This window comes from Macaca fascicularis, chromosome 7 (genome assembly GCF_037993035.2).
Source record: "Macaca fascicularis isolate 582-1 chromosome 7, T2T-MFA8v1.1".
In the NCBI taxonomy this organism is placed as follows: domain Eukaryota; kingdom Metazoa; phylum Chordata; class Mammalia; order Primates; family Cercopithecidae; genus Macaca; species Macaca fascicularis.
The window spans coordinates 40,713,222-40,736,852 of NC_088381.1; the positions used below are offsets into that span (position 1 = coordinate 40,713,222).

The 23,631-nt window shown below is 42.3% G+C and overlaps 1 protein-coding gene across 25 annotated transcripts in view; it reads right to left on the bottom strand.

The window, feature by feature from the left end:
• Positions 1 to 23,631, bottom strand: part of CSNK1G1 (casein kinase 1 gamma 1) — a 229,751-nt gene that overhangs the window by 25,861 nt on the left and 180,259 nt on the right. For all 25 annotated transcript variants that reach the window (XR_012415037.1, XR_012415035.1, XR_012415038.1 and 22 more), the window contains 4 exons: positions 19,861 to 19,946; positions 17,247 to 17,331; positions 16,820 to 16,968; positions 15,441 to 15,548 (listed from right to left, as the gene is read on the bottom strand). Coding sequence is in view for 21 of the 25 variants with exons in the window: in XM_073996014.1 (XP_073852115.1) it covers positions 15,441 to 15,548; positions 16,820 to 16,968; positions 17,247 to 17,331; positions 19,861 to 19,946 (428 nt within the window). In the remaining 4 variants the exon portion in view is untranslated. The remainder of the gene's footprint in view (positions 1 to 15,440; positions 15,549 to 16,819; positions 16,969 to 17,246; positions 17,332 to 19,860; positions 19,947 to 23,631) is intronic.

The following is a 23,631-nucleotide window of genomic DNA, read 5'->3' on the forward strand; positions in this document are numbered from 1 at the left end:
TATGTTTAGTAGAGACGGGGTTTCACCGCGTTAGCCAGGATGGTCTCAATCTCCTGACCTCATGATTCACCCGCCACGGCCTCCCAAAGTGCTGGGATTACAGGCATGAGCCGCCACGTCCAGCTACTTTTTGTATTTTAGTAGAGACGGGGTTTCACCATGTTGGTGAGGATGGTCTTGATCTCCTGACCTCATAATCCACCCGCCTAGGCCTCCCAAAGTGCTGGGATTACAGGTGTGAGCCACCACGCCCGGCCAATTTACTCCTTTTTATTAATGGAATACGAAGTCATATGGACAAGAGTACTAAAGAGGATCCTGTTCATATTTTCTCTGCTATTCCTCAGAGAATAAACATATTCTATGATAAGGCAGCTGTATGAACTTGCATTATAATCTTATAAATGAGGGTTTTATTTTATGCTGCTAGTTATATTAGAGAGAATCAAAGCTACCCAAAATAAATTATTTCTGCCAAAAGAGGTTCAAAGGTTTCATTTTCCAAAATAAGACTGGTGTACAACATAATCATAAGCTTATTTTTATTTTTTATTTTTTGGTTGAGATGGAGTTTTGCTCTTGATGCCCAGGCTGAAGTGCAGCGGCACAATCTCGGCTTGCCACAACCTCCACCTCCCAGGTTCAAGCAATTCTCCTGCCTCAGCCTCCCAAGTAGCTGGGATTATAGGCATGTGCCACCATGCCCGGCTAATTTTGTATTTTTAGTAGAGACGGGGTTCTCCATGTTAGTCAGACTGATCTCGAACTCCCGACCTCAAGTGATCCACCAACTGCCTCGGCCTCCCAAAGTGCTGGAATTATAGGCGTGAGCCACCATGCCGGCCATACTTTATAAACTTATTGACGTTGTCTATATCCTCAGAGCACTTAGTCTCATTTATTCTGACTGCTGGAGATCTAAGAATAAACCTATTCTTATAATATTAGAAGTAATATCTATAAACCTATTAGTGATAGACTTTTTCAGTTCTCTAGAACTTTTTATTTTTTTGTAATATTTAAATATAACATTTAAACTCTTAAACTATTATATAGTACTGTCAGGTTTCTTTCTTTTTTTTTTTCTTGAGACGGAGTCTGGCTCTGCGCCCAGGCTGGAGTGCAGCAGCGTGGTCTCGGCTCACTGCAAGCTCTGCTTCCTGGGTTCACGCCATTCTCTTGCCTCAGCCTCCCAAGTAGCTGGGACTACAGGTGCTGCCACCGTGCCCGGCTAATTTTTTGTATTTTTAGTAGAGACGGGGTTTCACCGTGTTAGCCAAGATGGTCTTGATCTCCTGACCTCGTGATCCACCTGCCTCGGCCTCCCAAAGTGCTGGGATTAGCAGGCGTGAGTCACTGCGCCCAGCTGTACTGTCAGGTTTCTAGAAACTTAAGTACTTAAAAAAATTCAGGCATTGATAAGCCATTTAGTGTTGAGTTCTATAATACATACTAAATGCAATTACATCTCATGAATGCTCTGTTTTTGCATTTGTTGTTTTTTTTTTTTGAGACAGAGTCTTGCTCTGTCACCCAGGCTGAAGTGCAGTGGTGCGATCTCAGCTCACTGTAAGCTCAGCCTCCCGGATTCATGCCATTCTCCTGCCTCAGCCTCCCCAGTAGCTGGGACTACAGGCGCGTGCCACCAGGTTGCTAATTTTTTTGTATTTTTTTTTTTTTTTTTTTTTTGAGACGGAGTCTCGCTCTGTCGCCCAGGCTGGAGTGCAGTGGCGCGATCTCGGCTCACTGCAAGCTCCGCCTCCTGGGTTTACGCCATTCTCCTGCCTCAGCCTCCTGAGTAGCTGGGACTACAGGCGCCCGCCACCGCGCCCGGCTAATTTTTTGTATTTTTAGTAGAGATGGGGTTTCACCGTGGTCTCGATCTCCTGACCTTGTGATCCGCCCGCCTCGGCCTCCCAAAGTGCTGGGATTACAGGCGTGAGCCACCGCGCCCGGCCTTAATTTTTTTGTATTTTTTAGTAGAGACAGGGTTTCACCGTGTTAGCCAGGATGGTCTTGATCTCCTGACCTTGTGATCCGCCCGCCTCGGCCTCCCGAAGTGCTAAGATTACAGGTGTGAGCCCCTGCGCCTGGCCTGCATTTGTTTTTAAGGCAGATAAAATAGAAAATGGCTGGAAATGTGTGCTCATGTATGCTCATGGGCTTTTAAAGTTAAGAAAACCCTGGACAGCTGATCAACAATTATTTCCAATTTTACTGACTACACATAAGAACTCTGGTTTTAAGGCTATTGTCTGATTCACAGAGCTATGTGGTTCTTTATATTCATTCTAGTTCAATAAATAATTTGTTAAAAGATTTAAGATTTTTGTTTAAATGAAAATAACATTTTTCAAAGGCCTAAAAATCACATTCCATCTCTATTCTCAAAGCAATATGCTATTTATCTTTTAAAGATAAATAGAAAACTAATGTTAACACTCTAGATTGCTTCATAAATGCTTCCACTATGATGAAGGAAAACTATGATGAAAGAAAGGGCCATTTGCAGTTTTAGAAAGCAACAGAGTGCCTAGGATATAGATGAAACCAAAGAAAGGTGACAACTATAGCAGTCTGCTAGTGTAACTCTCCAAGAAAGGTATTCTAGGCAATACTGTGTACACAGGAGTTATGATTAGGCCTCACCAGCACAGTAGCTAGTTAGATTAAGCAAAGCAGCAGAGGAGATCAGCATGTAAATCCCTCATTCTTAAAGACCACTCATACATATACATCTAATTAAATGTCACTCAGGAGGTGCATGAGTAGAAAAGTCATTCAGCAAAGTCAATTTCTCTGCATTACTTGAAAAGCAGAGCTCCACATGGAGTGTGTAAGTCCCCCAAAGCAGGAGCAGAAATCTCAAGTAGTGGTAACTCCATGGGGGAATGCTTTAAAATTTTCAGTTGTGATTACATCACCTTTGTGGAAATGACTGGTTTACTACGCAATAGGTAAATCTTGAAACGACAAAGTAGCAATCCAGCATAGCATACATGAAAGGTAAAGGTAACAAAAATACTTGAGAAAACAGAGAAGACTGTTGAAAAAGTGAAAACCCCCAGCTATGCCCTACGGCAGGGGAAACAAATCTCTCCCAGCAGTCATTTGGCAGGAATTAATGGATGGCAGCCAGTAAGAGTGACACTAACAAGGAGGGAGGAAAACACAATCTGAAGACATCTCAAGTATCATCCCCATCTATGGCTTGAAAATTATTTCAAATTCTGTGGGCATAGTGGCTCACACCTGTAATCCTAGCACTTTGGGAGGCCGAGGTGGGCGGATCACGAGGTCAGGAGATCGAGACCATTCTGGCCAATATGGTAAAACTCTGTCTCTACTAAAATACAAAAAATTAGCTGAGCGCGGTGGTGCGTGCCTATAGTCCTGGCTACTTGGGAGGCTGAGGTAGGGGAATAGCTTGAACCTGGGAGGTGGAGGTTGCAGTGAACCAAGATTGTGTCACTGCACTCCTGCCTGGCAACAGAGCAAGACTCCATCTCTGGGGGGAAAAAAAAAATTATTTCAAATTCTTAGTGGGGATAAAGCTACTATTCTGAAGCAAAGGAAGGCAAACATCCTTTCTCTTGTAGCAAAAAAATCACCAGGCCAGGCACAGTAGGCTAGGAGGCAGAGGTTGCAGTGAGCTGAGATTGTGCCACTGCAGTCTACCCTGGACGACAGAGTGAGATCTGCCTCAAAAAAAAAAAAAAAAAAATCACCAAATTCTATTCTTCATAAAAAGCTCATTTTAAAAAATTATTTTTGATTATATATACAAACAACTTTATCTATTTCACTTTATGGCTCAAAAAATACCTTAAAAGCTGCCATTTATAAAAAAAACGTTTTGGCCTCTCATGTAAGTCTTCTCAGCCTCATTAACTGTCTTCAACTACAAATTAACAAGAATAGAGACTGAATAGTACCAAAAGGTTAGCAAAGAGAATATACTGGGTTACATTCTGGTTTTATCACATTTCCAATATTAAAATTTCTCTTTCTTTTCTTTTATGATATGGTGGGGGTAAGATGGAAGAAGAAAAGAATGGAACAGGAGCTAGGCGCGGTGGCTCACGCCTGTAATCCCAGCATTTTGGGAGGCTGAGGTGGATGGATCATGAGGTCAGGAGACTGAGACCATCCTGGCCAACATGATGAAACCCCGTCTCTACTAAAAATACAAAAAAAGTAGCCGGGCGTGGTGATGCACACCTGTAGTCCCAGCTACTCAGGAGGCTGAGGCAGGAGAACCACCTGAACCCAGGAGGCAGGGGTTGCAGTGAGCCGAGATCGCGCCACTGCACTCCAGCCTGGGCAACAGAGTGAGACTCTGTCTTTAAAAAAAAAAAAAAAAAAAAAGTATATACTTGAACAAAACTAAAAACTTCCTTCTATTAAGATCATGAAACAGAACCAGTTTTCCCATGCCAGACAGGGGTTATGGCATGTAATCTGTCATGTGTGCAGAGATATCCTGTATTCTATAAACTTTATCAAATATGAGGGAAGTTTAAAAATCACTGACAACAACCTGAAAAGGGGATTATTCCCAGGCTCAATACTATCTAGAGACGAGATTATCAATTCTGTGACGCTTTTAGAAAAATCATGGAAACCACCCTAGAAGTCTGCAACTCTCTATTCAAACTCTGCCCTATCCTTACAATGGTGTAAGATACCTGCCTAGGAAATGTTGGTTTATCTAGGTAGGATTACTTCAGAATCACCAAGTTTCCTCCTACAAGGAGCTGGGTTAGAACACAGGGTGTCTGCTGAAATACAAAACACTTAAGAATGCATACAGAGCCGGGCGCGGTGGCTCACGCCTGTAATCCCAGCACTTTGGGAGGCCGAGGCGGGCGGATCACAAGGTCAGGAGATCGAGACCATCCTGGCTAACACTGTGAAACCCCGTCTCTACTAAAAATGCAAAAAATTAGCCCGGCGAGGCGGCGGGCGCCTGTAGTCCCAGCTACTCGGGAGGCTGAGGCAGGAGAATGGCGTGAACCCGGGAGGCGGAGCTTGCAGTGAGCCGAGATCGCGCCACTGCACTCCAGCCTGGGCGACTAAGCGAGACTCTGTCTCAAAAAAAAAAAAAAAAAAGAATGCATACAGAAAGAAAAAACTTTCACTATGGAATACAGAATTAAGAGAAAAGGTGAGCAGCAGTGACTAGGTGATAGAACAGAAGACGCTAATTCAGTTTTGCACTTGCTTGTTTCAAAGCTCCTCTCAGAGTAAAAGTCCCAGAAATTAGGAGGGGCAGTCCTATTCTACACTGAGCTCTCTGTGGAGCTGTGGCCATCCTGTGGCCAGGAGGAGTATGCAATCTCTGTCTGTGCTCCTACTAGATGGCAGGCAGCATGTTAGGAAATTGCACACATGTCAGAAGGAGGCAGATTATCTCTGGGCAAACACATCAGCCCCTTCAACTAGCAAACCCTGAGCCTTAGTCAGAACTAAATAGTGCTCTGTAAAAAGACAGCAACAGATAACTAATCAGTTTTTTAAAAATTTTTTCAGGTATTCATTTTATGAAAATCTCTGACTACCTTGGCTATTTAGCAATCTGGCCTAATGTTTCCTTTAGAAAAATTATGCTCATAACAAGCTTTATTCAGTAAGCATGACAGCACTAAACCACAATATATTTCTCTTTTTCTTTTCTTTTCTTTTTTTTCTTTTTTTGAGACAGAGTTTCCCTCTTGTTGCCCAGGCTGGAGTGCAATGGTGCAATCTCGGCTCACTGCAACCTCCGACTCCTGGGTTCAAGCGATTCTCCTACCTCAGCCTCCCAAGTAGCTGGGATTACAGGCGTGTGCCACCATGCCCAGCTAATTTTGTATTTTTAGTAGAGACAGGGTTTCACCATGTTGGTCAAGCTGGCCTCAGGTGATCCACTGCCTCAGCTTCCCAAAGTGCAGACGTGAGACCCCGGCCAGCCACAATATATTTTTCTAAGGCTCTATGTCCTTTAAATGTATTCCCTTACAGTCTAGATACAAACAAATCCAAACCACTCTTTTACAGGAGGCATATCTTCTTCAGACCCCATATGATTTGACTCTTTTAAATTCTGTGTTTATTTTTCTGTGTATTATAAGGTATTGAGTTAGTTTAAATATAGTTCTTTTGGAAGGATGAGAGATTACTTTACTGATCTTTGATTCATATTTTCCTAGTCAAATTGGAGAATTTGCAAGGGAACAGTTCACCCGGTACAAGATTACAAAGAATAAATTCTTTCCCTTAAACACATGCTACGCATCTCTCTTCACACGGCGAATGAAAACAAAACAAAACACCTATGCTACACGTACAAAAACACAAAAAAGAGTAAGTGACATTTTGGGGTAGGATACCATGTCTCTTACCATTTAAAAGCTTTTAATAGTCAATATGACTCTCTCCAATGTCAAAATAGGATCTGTTCTCTCTAACCTGCTAGGCTAAGTAGCCCTTCTTTTTCACGTGCCCACAACAAAACCCACCATAATAAAAGAGGTCAGCCAGAGAAAAGGGAAACACTGTCATAACTCCTGAACCATTGCGGTGTAATGTTTATGTAGCATTTACATGAGTAAAGATTGTCACAAGCTTGGGTTTAAAGTACTGAAAGGGCAGGAAGAGTGCTGCTGCATGCACATAGTAGTCAATGCAACAGTCTACATTTAGTGTGTTGAACAAGCACACTGAATAAAACCTATGACAGTGCAATATGTTGTACTCTAATATCAGATCTGTGGATACCAGCAGGACTTGCTTCCTGATTGATCAGATAATGCAAAGGAAGTTTTGCCAGGTAGAAGCAGGCAGAACTATTAAGGTTTTCATCCCCTTTCTGCTGGATGGTAATGCAGAGTTCTTTAGAGAGGAATCAGAGCCATGGCAAGATTTACAACTTTTGGTACTGGGAAAGGACAAACACGAAGTATAAAATGATGGAAAGACTAACTCAACTGGGATCTTTCTGAATGGATCTAGCTTTTAGGAACATTTATTCTATCTAAATTCATAGTTTAATTATAGTTCTCTGGTTAAGTAAAATTTGTGTTAAAAAAAAAATTGTGCTTGGCCAGGTGTGGTAGCTCACACTTGTAATCCCAGTTATTTGGAAGGCTGAGGCAGAAGGATCACTTGAACCCAGGAGTTTGAGGCCAGTGAGGCCCTGTCTCTACAAAAAGCAAATAAACATTAGTCAAGTGTGGTGGCTCACACCTGTAGTCCCAGCTATTTGGGAGGCTGGGGTGGGAAGACTGCTTGGGCCCAGGAGGTCAAGGTTGCTGTGAGCTATCGTCATGCCACTGCACTCTATCCTGAGAGATGGATTGGGATCCCATTTCTATTAAAAAGAAAAAAGTGCTTAAGTATCTGGTATTAAGATAGTTTTAAAAGGTAGATCCAATATATGTGAGTTCAAATGTAGTCCTTTAGGAACCATATTTGGGATCTATTATTGTATATAGATAACCCAAACAGTACTCAATTCAATATGCCTAAAATCTAAACGAGCAAAGCAAAATTTTCCCAGAATACAAGGAAAATAGGATTCTTGTTGTGATAGAAAACAACTAATAAGATCACCTGAACTTTTTTTTTTTCTTTGAGACGGAGTTTCACTCTTGTTGCCCAGGCTGGAGTGCAATGGCATGATCTTGGCTCACCACAAACTCTGCCTCCCGAGTTCAAGTGATTCTCCTGCCTCAGCCTCCCAAGTAGCTGGGATTACAGACAGGCACCACTATGCTCAGCTAATTTTGTATTTTTTAGTAGAGATGGGGTTTCTCCATGTTGGTCAGGCTGGTCTCGAACTCTTTACCTCAGGTGATCTGCCCGCCTCGGCCTCCCAAAGTGCTGAGATTACAGGCGGGAGCCACCGAGCCCAGCAATCAACTGAACTTTCTTTGCAGCAAAAAGACTGCTGTGTGGTTTTTTTTTTTTTAAAACACTCCTCCCCTTGAGCAGACAATCCAGCCCTACTCTAGCTGCCAAACAGAAGCAAAATGGCTCTTTGTGGAAACAAAAACAAGTAGGAAGAAAAGCTTAAAATTTGTTTTTCAATAAAGGTTAAATAAAAATCTATGCTATAAACAAATACCCATTTACTTCATTTGGTAGATTCATTCATTCACTCATTCATTCAAACAAGTATGCATCAAGTGCCCACTATTCTAAACATTGGTTTGGGTGTTAGGGTTACAGCAGTGAACAAAACAACAAAAACTTCTGCTCTTACAACGTTCCAATTTGAGAATGCTGACACCCTAAATAGGTTAAATGTCCTATGGCCAAAGTTTTGGGATAAGATAAAACCAACGTCTGAGCTCTTCTTCCTCCTTCTACTGTAAGTATGAGACTAAACAAATTTGTTGAGCTCTAGGCTCAGATTTCCCAGAATAAGGAGACTCTTTAGCATTATCATCAATATCATCTCTATGCCTTGACTCCCAAGTATCTCTCTAGTTGTCTCTGGAGAACCATCCTCTGCCTGCTAGACCTCTTCAGGTGGAATACATTGCTAGTATTTCAAACTCAAGATGTCTAAATTCAAATTCCAAACAAGTTCCTCCCCCAACTTTCCTATCTCTAGTAATAGTACCACATGCCTCCTAATTGTCCAGGCTCAAGATCTCTGCAACAGCTTTGACTCTTCCTTCTCCCTTAATCCTGACATTCATGTGGGCTGCCAGCTCTGGTAGATTATATCACTGTAGCATTGTTCAATTCGGTTTCATTTGCCCTACTATAACCCATCTAGGCTCCTTCTACGTCTCAAGGGAATTCACTGCCTGCTTATTGATGTCCACGTTTGCTGCCAGGCTAATACCACATTTTGTGCCAAGATATTTCAAAAGCAGAGTTTCAATCATATCACTCCTTTGTTTAAAAATCTTTAGTCCCTATTCCTACTTAAAATAAGCACCAACTCGCCAGCCCAGCATTCCAGGAGCTTTACCAAATGGTTTCAACCTACTTTCCTAGCCTTGTCTCCTAGGACTCCTTTATTCACATCATATATTTTAGAAAACTGAACTAGATACAACATTTGTTGTTGATCATATATTCTTTTTTTTTTTTTTTGAGAGTCTCGCTCTGTCGCCCAAGCTGGAGTGCAGCGGCGCAATCTCGGCTCACTGCAAACTCCACCTCCCGGATTCATGCCATTCTCCTGCTTCAGCCTCCCGAGTAGCTGGGACTACAGGCGCCCACCACCATGCCTGGCTAATTTTTTGTATTTTTTTTTAGTAGAGATGGGGTTTCACCGTGTTAGCCAGGATGGTCTCGATCTCCTGACCTCGTGATCCGCCCCGCCTCGGCCTCCTAAAGTGCTGGGATTACAGGCGTGAGCCACTGCGCCCGGCCGATCATATATTCTTCTGCTTGGAATGCCTCTTCCATCTCATTTAATTGTGCTAAGAGCATGTCAAATGCAGCTTCTCTCATCAAATTATTTGTCTTGCTCAGACTAGATGAAATTTTTTCTTCTTCCAAACCCAGATGACAATAATTTGCAACTTGGGATGCACATCTGTTCTGCCTTGTGTTATAGTTATCTGTCCATTTGGCTTATCTACTTGTCAGCTCTTTGAGGACAAGGACGCCCTACTTACCTTGGTATCCACAGGATATACTTTTTTTTTTCCCCAAACAAAGTCTCTGTCCCCCTGGCTGGAGTGCAGTGGCACAATCTCAGCTCACTGCAACCTCTCCCTCCCAGGTTCAAGGATTCTCCTGCCTCAGCCTCCCAAGTAGCTGAGATTACAGGCACCCGCCACCACACCCAGCTAATTTTTGTATTTTTAGTAGCCAGGCTGGTCTGGACTTCCTGACCTCAAGTTATCCACCCCCCTCAGCCTTCTAAAGTGCTGGGATTATAGGTGTGAGCTACCATGCCACACGTGCCCCGGGCCCACAGGATACAGTTTCACATAGCAGGTCCTCAGCTCAGATTTACTGAGTCAAAGTAGCTGATATAAGGTTAGCTGTTCCTAAAGTCAATACCTGTCAATCTTGCTCAAGGAGAAACTGTATTTTTCTTTTGCTAATTTCAAAACTTGAAAGGAATTATTCTAGAAAATTATCTTGTTTTCAATTCTTAGAGTAATAAAAGAGACAGATTTGAAGGCTGGGTGCAGTGGCTCACGCCTATAATCCCAGCACTTTGGGAGGCTGAGGTGGGTGGATCACGAGGTCAGGAGATTGAGACCATCCTGGCTAACACAGTGAAATCCCGTCTCTACTAAAAATACAAAAAATTAAGCCAGGTGTGGTGGCAGGCACCTGTAGTCCCAGCTGCTCCGGAGGTTGAGGCAGGAGAATGGCGTGAACACGGGAGGCAGAGCTTGCAGTGAGCCGAGATCACGCACTGCACTCCAGCCTGGGCTACAGAACGAGACTCTGTCTTTAAAAAAAAAAAAAAGAAAGAAAGATTTGGCTGCAAACATTCTTAGAAACAAACAAACAAAAAAGAGCATAAGAAAACAACCCTAAAGATGGAAGAAATGTAATATTAACACAGACCTAGATGCTGTAAAGGTTGAAGCGACACTAGAAATCCATTAGCCACAGTGCAGAAAGAATTTTACCCAACAAGGATTCAGAATCCTGGTGGGAAGGAGGTATAACATTTACATGAACGTGGAGGAATTCCAATCTTTTAGCGGTCATAGGATATTAAAAACTCTAAAATTAAAAAAATTGGGCCAGGCATGGTGGCTCCCAGCATTTTGGGAGGCAGAGGTGGGCAGATTGCTTGAACCCAGGAATTTGAGAACAGCCTGGGAAACACAGTGAAACTGTCTCTACAGAAAACAAACAAACAAAAAAAAATTAGCTGGGCGTGGTGGCGTGTGCCTGTAGTCCCAGCTACTCACAAGGCTAAGGTGGAAGGATCCCTTTAGCCCAGGAAGGTGAGGCTGCAGTGAGCTATGATTGCGCTACTGTACTCCAGCCTGGGCAACAGAGTGAAATCCTTTCTCAAAAAAAAAAGAAAAAGAAAAAGAGAAAAAACATATATATCAAAGAGAGATATTCAAGATTCAACTTTTCAAAAATAAGCATATTAGTTAAATAAAGATGAGATGTTCCTAAATAATTCTATACCGTGGCCAGAGACTTTTCATTTAAAAGTACACTGAAATTCACTAGTCAGTTTTTACCCTGACAACCGAAGTTTTCAATCATCTCTTTTCCTCATACTTTAAAAATCCATGCAAAACCACAGCACTGGTTATAAATTCACTGAAGCAGGAAAGTAAAGGAAACACATATTTTAAGATATTCTGGGCCAGGCGCAGTGGCTCACGCTTGTAATCCCAGCACTTTAGGAGGCCGAGGCGGGCGGATCACGAGGTCAGGAGATCGAGACACTACTGGCTAATACGGTGAAACCCCGTCTCTACTAAAAATACAAAAGATTAGCCGGGCATGGTGGCAGGTGCCTGTAATCCCAGCTACTCGGGAGACTGAGGCTGGAGAATGCTGAGGAGGCTGAGCTTGCAGTGAGCCGAGATTGAGCCACTGCACTCCAGCCTGGGAGACAGCCAGACTCCATCTTAAAAAAAAAAAAAAAAAAAGATATTCTAGGATGGGCGCGGTGGCTCATGCCTGTAATCCCAGCATTTTCGGAGGCCGAGGAGGGCGGATTACCTGAGCTCTGGAGTTCGTGACCAGCCTGGGCAACATCATGAAACCCCATCTCTACTAAAATACAAAACATTAGCCGGGTGTGGTGGCATGGGCTTATAGTCCCAGCTACTCGGGAGGCTGAGGTGGAAGAATTGCTTGAACCTGGGAGGTGGAGGTTACAGTGAGCCAAGATCGCGCCACTGCATGCCACTCTGGGCGACAGAGCAAGACTCCATCTCAAAATAAATAAATAAATAAAAATTTTTAAAAAATTTTATCACATTCTGAGAGAATAGAGGTGAAAAAGAATTTTAAAAAATAAAAAATATTCTAAAAAATAGGCACAAGGGGCCGGGCATGGTGGTTCATGCTTGTAATCGCAACACTTTGTGAGGCTGAGGCAGGTGGATCATCTGAGGACAGGAGTTCCAGACTAGCCTGGCCAACATGGTGAAACGCCATCTCCACTAAAAATACAAAAATTAGCCAGGTGTGATGGCGAGCACCTGTAATCCCAGCTACTCAGGAAGCTGGAGCAGAAGAATCACTTGAACTCAGGAGGTGGAGGTTGCAGTGAGCCAAGATCATACTCCAGCCTAGGTGATAAGAGTGAAACTGTCTCAAAAAAAAAAAAAAAAAAAAAAGACACAAGGATATATGTTGACTGTGATATTACACTACTTATCTATTTTTTCTTTACATACATTTTCTACTTAAATGCAATTTTTTTTTTTTTAAGATGGAGTTTCTCTCTTGTTGCCCAGGCTGGAGTGCAATGGTGCCCAGGCTAGAGTGTAATGGCACCATCTCAGCTCACTGCAACCTCCGCCTCCCAGTAGCTGGGATTTGAGGCATGTGCCACCACGCCCAGCTAATTTTTATATTTTTAGTAGAGACCGGGTTTCACCATGTTGGCCAGGCTGGTCTCGAACTCCTGACCTCAGGTGATCCACCTGCTTCGGCCTCCCAAAGTGCTGGGATTACAGGCGTGAGCCACTGCGCCTGGCCGCATTTTTCATTATAGAGTAATAAAACTTCATTTAAAATATTTTAGAATATATTACTACACTTCCAACACTATTTCTGTTAATAATTTTGATCTCCTCCCATTGATCCTGCTTATTTCCCCACCCCTCCAGCTCACTGTATACTATAACCCAGTTCATTCAATAAAGGATGTGAAGTAGATTTATAACCACGCCTTTATAAGTGGATAGGCAGATCATTTCTGTATCTTTGCTACCAATGACAATGCAACAGTTTTATGCACATAACCTATACTTTGGGTTGTTTTACTGATTGATTTCAAGAAGGTATTTCATCAGAGAAGAAAATAACTTGATCAAATTGCTTTCTGGCCAGGTGAAGTGGCTCACACCTGTAATCCCAGTACTTTGGGAGGCCGAGGCAGGTGGATCACCTGAAGTCAGGAGTTCGAGACCAGCCTGGCCAACATGGCGAAACACCATCTCTAATAAAAATACAAAAATTAGCCTGGTATGGTGGTATGTGCCTGTAATCCCAGCTACTCAAGAGGCTGAGGCAGGAGAATCACTTGAATCTGGGAAACAGAGGTGGAAGTGAGCTGAGATCGCACCACTGCACTCCAGCCTGGGTGACAGAGTAAGACGCTGTCTCAAAAAAAAAAAAAAAAAGAAGAAGAAGAAGAAAGAAGTAAAAATAAAAAGAAAAAAAGAAGAAATTGCTTTCTAGAGAATTTGTATCAATTTGTAAAATCAACAGCAATATGTCAGTTTAACTGTGCCCTCACCCACACTAGCTATTAGCTTTTAAAAAGGGAGGGATGGGAGAGAACTGCAGAAGTCAACATTGTCTTTTGTTGTCAAACCAGAAGTCAGTCAAATTATAAGTCTTAAACAACAACTTTAATTAAAGGATGTGACTATGGACCCAATTAGTGCCCAGAGTTTGCTAAATCTTTTCTTTTTTGCCTACCTATCTATCTTCTCCTTTATATTTACTCTCTAGTACACGGCTTTCCTTCTTTCACATACTTTTTTCTTACCCACCAAACCACACATTTTGCCAAGAGTATATACTTACTGGTGAGAAAATATATTTGTGGGTGTACTCCACTGGACATGTGTGTGTGCGTGTTTGTATATACTATTCTTAACATATATATACTTGCATATGTGCATCTATGAAACAAATGTTTTTGTATTTTCTCGTAAAAATGTTGTTAATACAAAAAAGTGAGGTCATAAGGAGAGGAAATAAGCTAATTTGATGTGTGATAATTATTTTAAAAATACATAATCTGTTTATTATGCTTTGCTTATTTACCTACTGTGGTCTCTGTTTTTCTCTTAGCAATATATTTAATATAAAGATAAAATCCTATGTCATATTTACTTCCCAAATACATAAGCCCTTTTTTAAAATGTTAAATTTGTTGATTTTTTGGTGTGTTTGCCTCATCTGTCTTTAGGCTGAGAGATGTCCCTCATTTAGACCACTAGTTTTCCAAACAATGAACACTGAAGGACAGATGATATGACCTAATCTGAATCTTCACTGCAGGTCCATTTTAAATCTTGACCAGCTCTATAATTTTCCCGGGTAGAAGAACAAGGGGTGGTGTGGAGGTTCCATTTCATGCCCAAGTCAGCTGGAAGTCCAAATTACCTACCACTCTTTTTTTTTTTTTTTTTTTTTTTGAGACAGTCTCACTCTGTTGCCCAGGCTGGAGTGCAGTGGCGCGATCTCGGCTCACTGCAAGCTCCGCCTCCTGGGTTCATACCATTCTCCTGCCTCAGCTTCCTGAATAGCTGGGACTACAGGTTCTCCTGCCTCAGCCTCCCGAGTAGCTGGGACTACAGGCGGCCACCACCACGCCCAGATAATTTTTTTTTGTATTTTTTAGTAGAGACGGGGTTTCACCGTGTTACGCAAGATGGTCTCGATCTCCTGACTTTGTGATCCGCCTGCCTTGGCCTCCCAAAGTGCTGGGATTACAGGCGTGAGCCACCGCACCAGGCCTTATCTACCTCTCTTAATCAGCAAGGAAAAACCAGAACTGGCAAGAGCTCTAGACTAGACTACAGATGAGACCGAAAGTGGGCTACCTGGTACATCTTGTCTGTCCAACAGGTCTTTTTTTTTTTTTTTTTTAAACTGTTCCTTGGTGAGCAGGGCTACTCCACAGGCACTGTGTGCCCAGAGTAGCCTCCAACAGGTCTTTTGGTCCTATGGTAGATGCCTCAGATCCTAACATATAGCTAGTTCCCCCTACAGCCAACAGACTCTGACAGGCCAACACTCTTTTTTTTTTCTGAGACAGGGTCCACCCAGGCTGGAATGCAAAGGCGCAAGCAATCTTGGTTCACTGCTGCCTCGACTTCCCGGGCTCAGGTGATTCTTCCACCTCAGCCTCCAAAGTAGCTGGGACTATAGGCATGTGCCACCATGCCCAACTAATTTTTTGTATTTTATGTAGAGACAGGGTTTTGCCATGTTGCCCAGGCTGGTCTTGAACTCCCGGCTCAAGTGATCTACCTGCCTTGGCCTCTCAAAGTGCTGGGATTACAGGCATGAGCCACCGCACTTGGCCAGGCCTACTCTTTAGACTGGATACTTCATATAAGGCACCTGGCCACATTTCAGTGCAACTATACATGCTCTGAGGGTTGCTTGAGAGTTATACCACACCTGTAAGAAACGGTAAGCATTTGATCTTTATTTTCAGTATATACACTAAAGCAGAGAAGCTGAAGAATTTGGGTTTTAATATTCGCCATGAAGAAGTGGAGTGTCTGAAATAATGAAGGATTAACACATACCTGATTTCGAAGAGGCTGCTGTTGTGATGGCCGATCCCTGTGTGTGTGGCTTTCTCGAGTTATTGCAGATGCACCAGAATCTACGTGAACTGACCCTACTGGAGTAGGCTGGAAAAATGAAACAAAAAGTCAAATGGGGGAAAGAGGTCCAACTTGATGCATATGCAAACGACAGAATAATTCTAATTCTAATAGAGTAGTAGTAATTATTTTCAGCTACCAAGAGCACTTTCAAGTTGTCTTGTCTTCTCAGTTTGCTCATCTGCAAAAGGGAGGCAGCCTGGTCCTCAATAGTTCATTGGAGAGTAGCTTACCTTCGAAAATAAAAAACCAGGGTTGGGTGCGGTGGCTCATGCCTGTAATCCCAGCACTTTGGGAGGCCAAGGTGAGTGAATCACCTGAGAGGTCAGAAGTTCGAGACCAGCCTGACCAACGTGGAGACACCCCATCTCTACTAAAAATACAAAATTAGTCAGGTGTGGCAGCACATGCCTGTAATCCCAGCTACTTGGGACGCTGAGGCAGGAGAATCACTTGAACCCGGGAGGCGGAGGTTGTGGTGAGCCGAGTTCACGCCATTGCACTCCAGCTTGGGCAACAAGAGTGAAACTCCGGGAAAAAAAAAAAAAATCCTCCAGTGGTATCTGTTTGGCCCTGTGAACCCCTGACCAGAACAACAAATTCAAAAGCTTCCTATGGTGCTGGGTTCCACTCCTACAAAGGTCAAGTACATTAACAGCGTATGTGGCATCAACTTCTGAATCATGGCGTCGGGCATGGTGGCTCATGCCTGTAATCCCAGCACTTCCGGAGGCCGAGGCGGGCAGATCACCTCAGGTCAGGAGTTTGAGATCAACCTGGCCAACATGGCAAAACCCCGTCTCTGCTAAAAATATAAAAATTACCCAGGTGTGGTGGTACATGCCTACAATCCCAGCTACTTGAGAGGCTGAGGCAGGAGAATCTCTTGAACCCAGGAGGCAGAGGTTGCACTGAGCCAAGATTGGCACCATTGCACTCCAGCCTGGGCGACAGAGAGACTCTCTGAAAAACAAAACAAAACAAAACAAAACCAAAACAATGTCTGAATCATTCAAATGAAATTTCTCCTAAAAACCGGGCTTAAATTCTGTTATCTTAGGACATGCAAGTTATTATCTTCCTATATCACTAGGAAAAAATACATAACTCCTTCCTACTTCTGAACTAGTAAGAGCAACCTATGGCAACACCCAGACAAGGCTGGTAAATATACAGTCTACGATCAAAGGAATATTTTTACTAAAGATTCAAGCAGGAAGACTGACAAGTAAAGGCATGAGGCAGTGCTGGTTGGAGAAAGGAGGTAATGAGGTAAAAAAAAAAAAAAAGATACTTACAATAGGTCTCCCAACCCAATCATAGGCATAGTCAAAGGTGTAGCCTTTCTTTTCAAAGAGGTCTGTGAAGAGGGTCCGTAAATACTCATAATCAGGTTTTTCAAAGAAGTCCAATCGTCTGACATATCGAAGGTAGGTTGCCATCTCCTCTGTCAGGAAAGAGATGAAAGGCCCTGCTCATTAGCTGAATGCTTTCCATAGTGGTTGTGGGGAAGCACTGGGCCACAAACGGGTTATTTATACAGACAATTTAACACTGATGCTTTCTTTACAGACAAAATAAAAGCGATAAAACCTACTTTGGTCTGTATCACAAAAGGAAATGTTAATTACCTAAACAGCACCCTTATCTAGAGATACCCAGTCATGGACTCTACCTATTTCAAAGCTCAGTCACACTGACTGGAATGTCTTTTTAGCATCCCACCTGGAAAGTTTTCACAGAGAGCTTCAATGGGAGTATTCCTTTTGGTGTCACCAATTTTTTGATATCTCTCTTTTAACGTGTCAGCCTGTAGAGAGTAAAGAGAAAGTTATTTGAAAAGATGTCCTAAGCATGGGAGATTCAATATGTTTTTGGACACAATGGTTGTTTCACTCAAATTCACAGTATTTGTTGGTCTTGATTTTTTTTCTAACACAAATAAGAAATGTAGTAGAAATTATATATTTAGATATATACAAACATCTGCTGTGTTCTGGAAAATTTTACTTGCGAAAATATTTAGTTGTCTCAGATAAACACCATCAGATACAATGGATGAGTGGCTAGGATAAGAAAATAACAATATTATGTGGCAATATTTTCAAAATTGCAGAAGCTTAGTAATCTCCCATGGCTACCATAATTCAATGTGATTCAGCATTCTCTCTTAGATCAGCTCTAAAAGTATTGCTAATCCAGGTGGGGGAAACAGATAAGTAATTCTACTACATATATCTAGAGACTTTGAACAGAAAAAAAAATAAATAAATAACTGAAAAATGTATTTCAACAACGTGCTTCCAGAGGGAAAAAAGTTGTCTATGGTACAGCCATGGCTAACAGAGTTGGTGTATGTCAGTATCTCAAAAGCAGCCCAAGTCTGGCATGGTCAGAGCTATAGCCAGAGGGCTTTTGAATCCTGGACCAACAGTGGGCTCCTAGGGAATTGTTGTCAGGCTTTACCTAGCTTGCTGCACTCAGACTTAAGCAATAGCGTTCTGAAGTGAGTAGGAGAAATTTTAGGTCTACAACTATCACTAAAATGATTTATGGACGAGAGAGTTTCAAGCAATTAATAATACACTAATGCATTGTTTGGCTGTATGATGACCAAGTTTGACATGAAACTATATTTGAAAGCTATAAACATCAATGAGAAGATGTATATAACAGGAGAGGAATTTAAGAGTGAAGAAATAACATCTAAAAGGCAATGGGTAGAAGTCTTACGTTTTAGGACAGTATTCTAGAAAGCCTACAGCAAAATGAACCATCCTGCCTTTCTGGAAGACGGGATGTAGGAGTACCCCAAACTACTGATTAAGTTTCTTTCCATGTTAGTATGTTGAAATAAATTACAACCAAAAAATATGTCTTGGGCCAGGCGCGATGGCTCACGCCTGTAATCCCAGCACTTTGAGAGGCTGAGATGGGCGGATCACTTGAGGTCAGGAGCTTGAGACCAGCCTGACCAACATGGTGAAACCCCGTCTCTACTAAAAATACAAAAAATTGGCTGGGTGCAGTGGCTCATGCCTGTAATCCCAGCACTTTGGGAGGCCGAGGCAGGCGGATCACGAGGTCAGGAGCTTGAGACCAGCCTGGCCAATATGGTGAAATCCTGTCTCTAATAAAAATATAAAAATTAGCCAGGCGTGGTGGCATGTGCCTGTAGTCCCAGGTACTCAGGAGGCTGAGGCAGGAGAATTGCTTGAACCCAGGAGGCGGAGGTTGCAGTGAGCTGAGATCACACCACTGCACTCCAGCCTGGGCAACAAAGCCAGAGTCCGTCTCAAAAAAACCCCAAAAAATTAGCTGGGCATGGTGGCGTGCACCTGTAATCCCAATTACTCAGGAGGCTAAGGTGGGAGAACTGCTGGAACTTGGGAGGCGGAGGTTGCAGTGAGCCAAGATTGCACCACTGCACTCCAGCCTGGGAAACAGAGCAAAACTCTGTCTCAAAAAAAAAAAAGTCTCACAAAATACTAATGGGACTTACAAGGGTTTAGAAGCTTACCATTTCCTAGTCAAACAGCCAAATGCACAGAGTAATGATAATGCTCATAATCATCATAGTAAACTGACATGTAACCACTGTACTGACACCTACCTAAGGAAGGCTATTTAAACTTTACACATTTTACAGTGAATAGCTATTGTCTGAATAGGCATTTACTCAATAATACACTTGAACAGCAATGTTAAACCTGGATTTTCATTTTAGTTCAGGTGAGTTCTTAGCCTACATATTTTCTAAGTTTTCCTGAGGAGCACACCCTGCTGGCCTTTCTGGTAAAATGTGTAGCAGCTGTTGTCAACAATTTGTTCCAGAAATTCCCTTACATACTGGGAACACTCCTCCTGCTACATAATGGTAGTGGAGGAGGAATACCAACACAGAGAGAAAAGCAGCACTGTCAAGGCTGGGAGGAAATGAGAGAGAAGATCATGGAAAATCCAAAAACAAGGAAAAATTAAGAAAGGGAAGACAAACAGTGAACAAAACAGTTTCCAAAGCCCAGGAGAGCATTTATAGTGTAGACTAATGTAACTAGTCCTTGTTTCTTATCTCTATAATCAATAATCCTTTTTGTGTTGTTTTAAAAAATTTTTATTTATCTTTAAATAGAGATGGCGTCTCACTATGTTGCTGATCTCAAACTCCTGGACTCAAGCAATCCTCCCACCCCAGCCTCCCAAAGTGCTGGGATTACAGGCATCAGCCACCACATCTGGCCAGCCCTCTACACATTTCTTAAAAACATGAAGCCAGAGGCCTCTTCATTAACAACTGAGCATAGCAACAAAGCCCTCCACTGAACACTTTCAAGGATACCTTGAGTCCTTGCCAGGGAAGGCTGCCTCGAAGGAAATACATGAACATATGGCCTAGGGCTTCCAAATCATCTCTCCGGCTTTGCTCTAAAAGGGAAGACAGATCACACATTATGTTTGCAGTTATTACAGCAGAAAAAGGTTCAAAACCAAGTAATCCCTTCAGAAACCCTTCAGCTCTGGAAAGGCTCTGCTTACTCATTACTTGTATATTTAAACCAAGGATAGTATTTTAGATCAAAACCTCAAACCAATGTGTACTTCCTTTGTCTAGATCTGTTGATAGTAAGTAAATATCAAGAGAAAAGAGCAAATCCTGAATTAAAACCAAGCCCAAATCACTAAACAGTGAATTACCACCCCTCACTCAATGCTGTCACCTTCCTGAAAGTGATAAAATTTTAATGAAATGTTATTTCCAGTATATAGGCTACAGTTACCCTTTAGTTACCACCATGGAGTGAGTAGCAGATTAAGCAACCCAAACTGTTAAAACAGTCCATTCTGGCTAGGCCTGCAAAGATACAAGCTGCAAAATGCCTAGCAAACATGCCAAGTGCTTTTAATTCATCATAAAAATTAACACTTAAAATTCAGTTTCATATCAATGAACATCAGTACATACTCTCTTGGCTCCCATTCAATTTGTACCATGTCCTATAACCTCAAAAACATTTTAAAATTTATTACTAAGGTCCCCTCAAAATTAGATGGGTAAGGCTGCACACATCTGTAGTCCCAGCTACTTAAGAGGCTCAAGTGAGAGGATCGCTACGGCCCAGGAGTTCAAGATAAGCCTGGGCAACATAGTAAGACCTCATCCCAAAACAAAATAGAACAAAAAATCAAAGTCCCTGCATTCTGGAAGCGTATCTAAAACAAGTTGCTGGGTTTTTCTCTCCTTTTAATTGGGAAGGTGAAGATGACAAAGAACTGCAAAATAGTTAACACAAAACTGCAGCTTCATCTCAGAAAACATCCTACACATTCTTTGTTGGACAGAATCTAAGTAGTACACATCTTCGTTTCTTTTTTCTTCTTTCTTAAAGACAGAATCCTTGCTCTGTTGCCTAGGCTGGAGTGCAGTGTTGTGATCATGGCTCACTGCAGCCTCAAATTCCTGAGCACAAGGGACCCTTCTGCCTCAGCTGAGTAGCTAGGAATCTAAGTGTGTGGAATGACACTCGGCTAATTTATTTATTTTTATTTTTTGTGAAGATGGGGTCTTGTTATGGCTGGTCTCAAACTACTGGCCTCAAGCAAACCTAATATATCAGCCTCCCACACTGTGGGATTACTCATGTGAACCACTGTACCCAGCCCATGCATTCATTTTGAATTTGCCAATTATGATTTAGTCTCAGACTTTTTTTTTTTTTTTTTTTTTGAGACAAGGTCTCACTCTGTTGCCTAGGCTAGAGTGCAGTAGCATGATCTTGGACACTGCAGCCTCGCCCTCCTGGGCTCAAGTGATCCTCCCACCTCAGCTTCCTGACTAGCTGGGACTACAGGCATGTACCACCACTACTATCACCCCGGCTACTTTTTGTATTTTTTATAGAGACTGGGTTTTGCCATGTTGCCCAGGCTGGTCTGGAACTCCTGGGCCAATCAAGCAATCATCCAGCCTTGGCCTCCCAAAGTGCTGCGACTACAGTGTGAGCCACCACACTTGGCCCATCTCAGACATTTTATGTGTTTATTTTTCAGAATCAAGTTTAGGGCTTTATCAGAATAAACGACAGAAGCAAGACTAAGAGGCTACCTTCAACTTGATTGTGCTTTCTTTGTATAGAAAGTAAAACCCAAGAGAGCCAGAGAAAGCCACTCAGCTAACTCAAAATACAGAAGTACAATATGTTTAACTACTGCCTTAAATTATAGGAAATTTGCATGAAAAAGAATAGTAGTCTACAGGGTAGATGAAGAAAGAAAAGGCAACTTTTAAAATAGTGATTTGATGGAGGTTGTAAAAAGATGGTTACTAATGGAAAGGAGGGGTACCCTGACAGAGATAAATAACATAAAACCGAGTTGGTATACATCAATTGAAACAATCTTAAAAAGAATGAAATAAAACAGCACAACCATCAGAATCCTTTGTCTACATGACTTGTCTGGTTTGTAATAAAATATTCACAATTGAAAACAAAAAAGTAGTTATACAAAAACAGTGTGTTGACAGAATCTAAAGATGCACAAATGAAAAAGAGAAAAGAACAAGGAGAGTGAGTGGAGGCCTCCCACAAAGCAGGGCAGATAGAAAAACGACTCTGCAGTTTCTCATACTGTATGACACCCACTCATCGCCTCTCCATTTTTATATCCACTCCCTGTAACAAGAGGCCCCTTGGTTATTAAAAATTCACTGGACAAATGTTTGAATTTTAGATAGTTGAGCACTAGAGGGCAAAACACTCCATATTTTCAATATTGATCAGGCCTACAGAAAAAAGATTTCACAGCAAAATAAATTATGAGATTAAAAAATTGTTTAGGCCGGGCGCGGTGGCTCACGCCTGTAATCCCAGCACTTTGGGAGGCTGAGACGGGCGGATCACGAGGTCAGGAGATCGAGACCATCCTGGCTAACACGGTGAAACCCCGTCTCTACTAAAAAATACAAAAAACTAGCCGGGCGAGGTGGCGGGCGCCTATAGTCCCAGCTACTTGGGAGGCTGAGGCAGGAGAATGGCGTGAACCCGGGAGGCGGAGCTTGCAGTGAGCTGAGATACGGCCACTGCACTCCAGCCTGGGTGACAGAGCGAGACTCCGTCTTAAAAAAAAAAAAAAAAAAAAAAATTGTTTAAACTCACTGGAATAAGTAATAAAGTAACTTTTCAAATCCTGAGAACTATGAAAAAGAACTGTAGAATATGAGACAATAGGAAAAAGAAGGGTTCCTAAATCAGGAAGGGTACTTAAGTAAGGGTATCTAAATAAGGTACCTAAAATAAGGGTACCTAAATCACCAGCCATGCTTTATTTTCATACGACTTTGAACACTCCACACTTGTCCAATTCATTATTTCTACATGCCCTCATTTCTTCATGCAGAATATTTTCATTTTCAAAGAAGAAAGGTTTCCAATACCAGTGAGACCAGCAGGACACAAAATTCTTCAGTTCTTCTGACTGGTTGAACGGTGTGCTTTCATCCAATCAGAAAGATGTGCTTGGTTTACATGCATAACATCCCTGATTTTAGGTTAAATATATTTGTTGAAGGCAGGGGGCAAGGCAACCCAGTGTTCTCACCCTAATTTCAACCATTAAATAATATAAATTGGGCTGTCTCAGTCACAGCTTAATCAGTGGAAAGGTGGCTGCTATGGTAATAGATTTCTGTCTTCCCCCGGATCCCCCAACACACAAACCTCACATTGAAATTTGATCCCAATATTCAAAGTTGGGCCAAATGGAATGTGTCTGGGTCATGGGGGTAGATCCCTCATTAATTGATTAATGACCTCCCTTAGGGATGAGTTCCCAAGAAAGCAGGTTGGTGAGAAGAGCCTAGCACCCCCTTCCCCATGTGATCTGCACATGCTGGCTGCTCCCCTTCCCCTTATACCATGAGTGGAAGCAGCATGAGGCCCCTGAGGCCCTCACCAGATGCAGATGCCAGTGCCATGCTTCTTGTACAGCCTGCAGAACTCTAAGTCAAATTTAAATGTCTTTTCTTTATAAAATGACCCAGCCTGAGGTATTCCTTTATAACAACACAAAATGGACTAAGTGTGGCTACTCTGATGTGGCAACTAATGTAAGG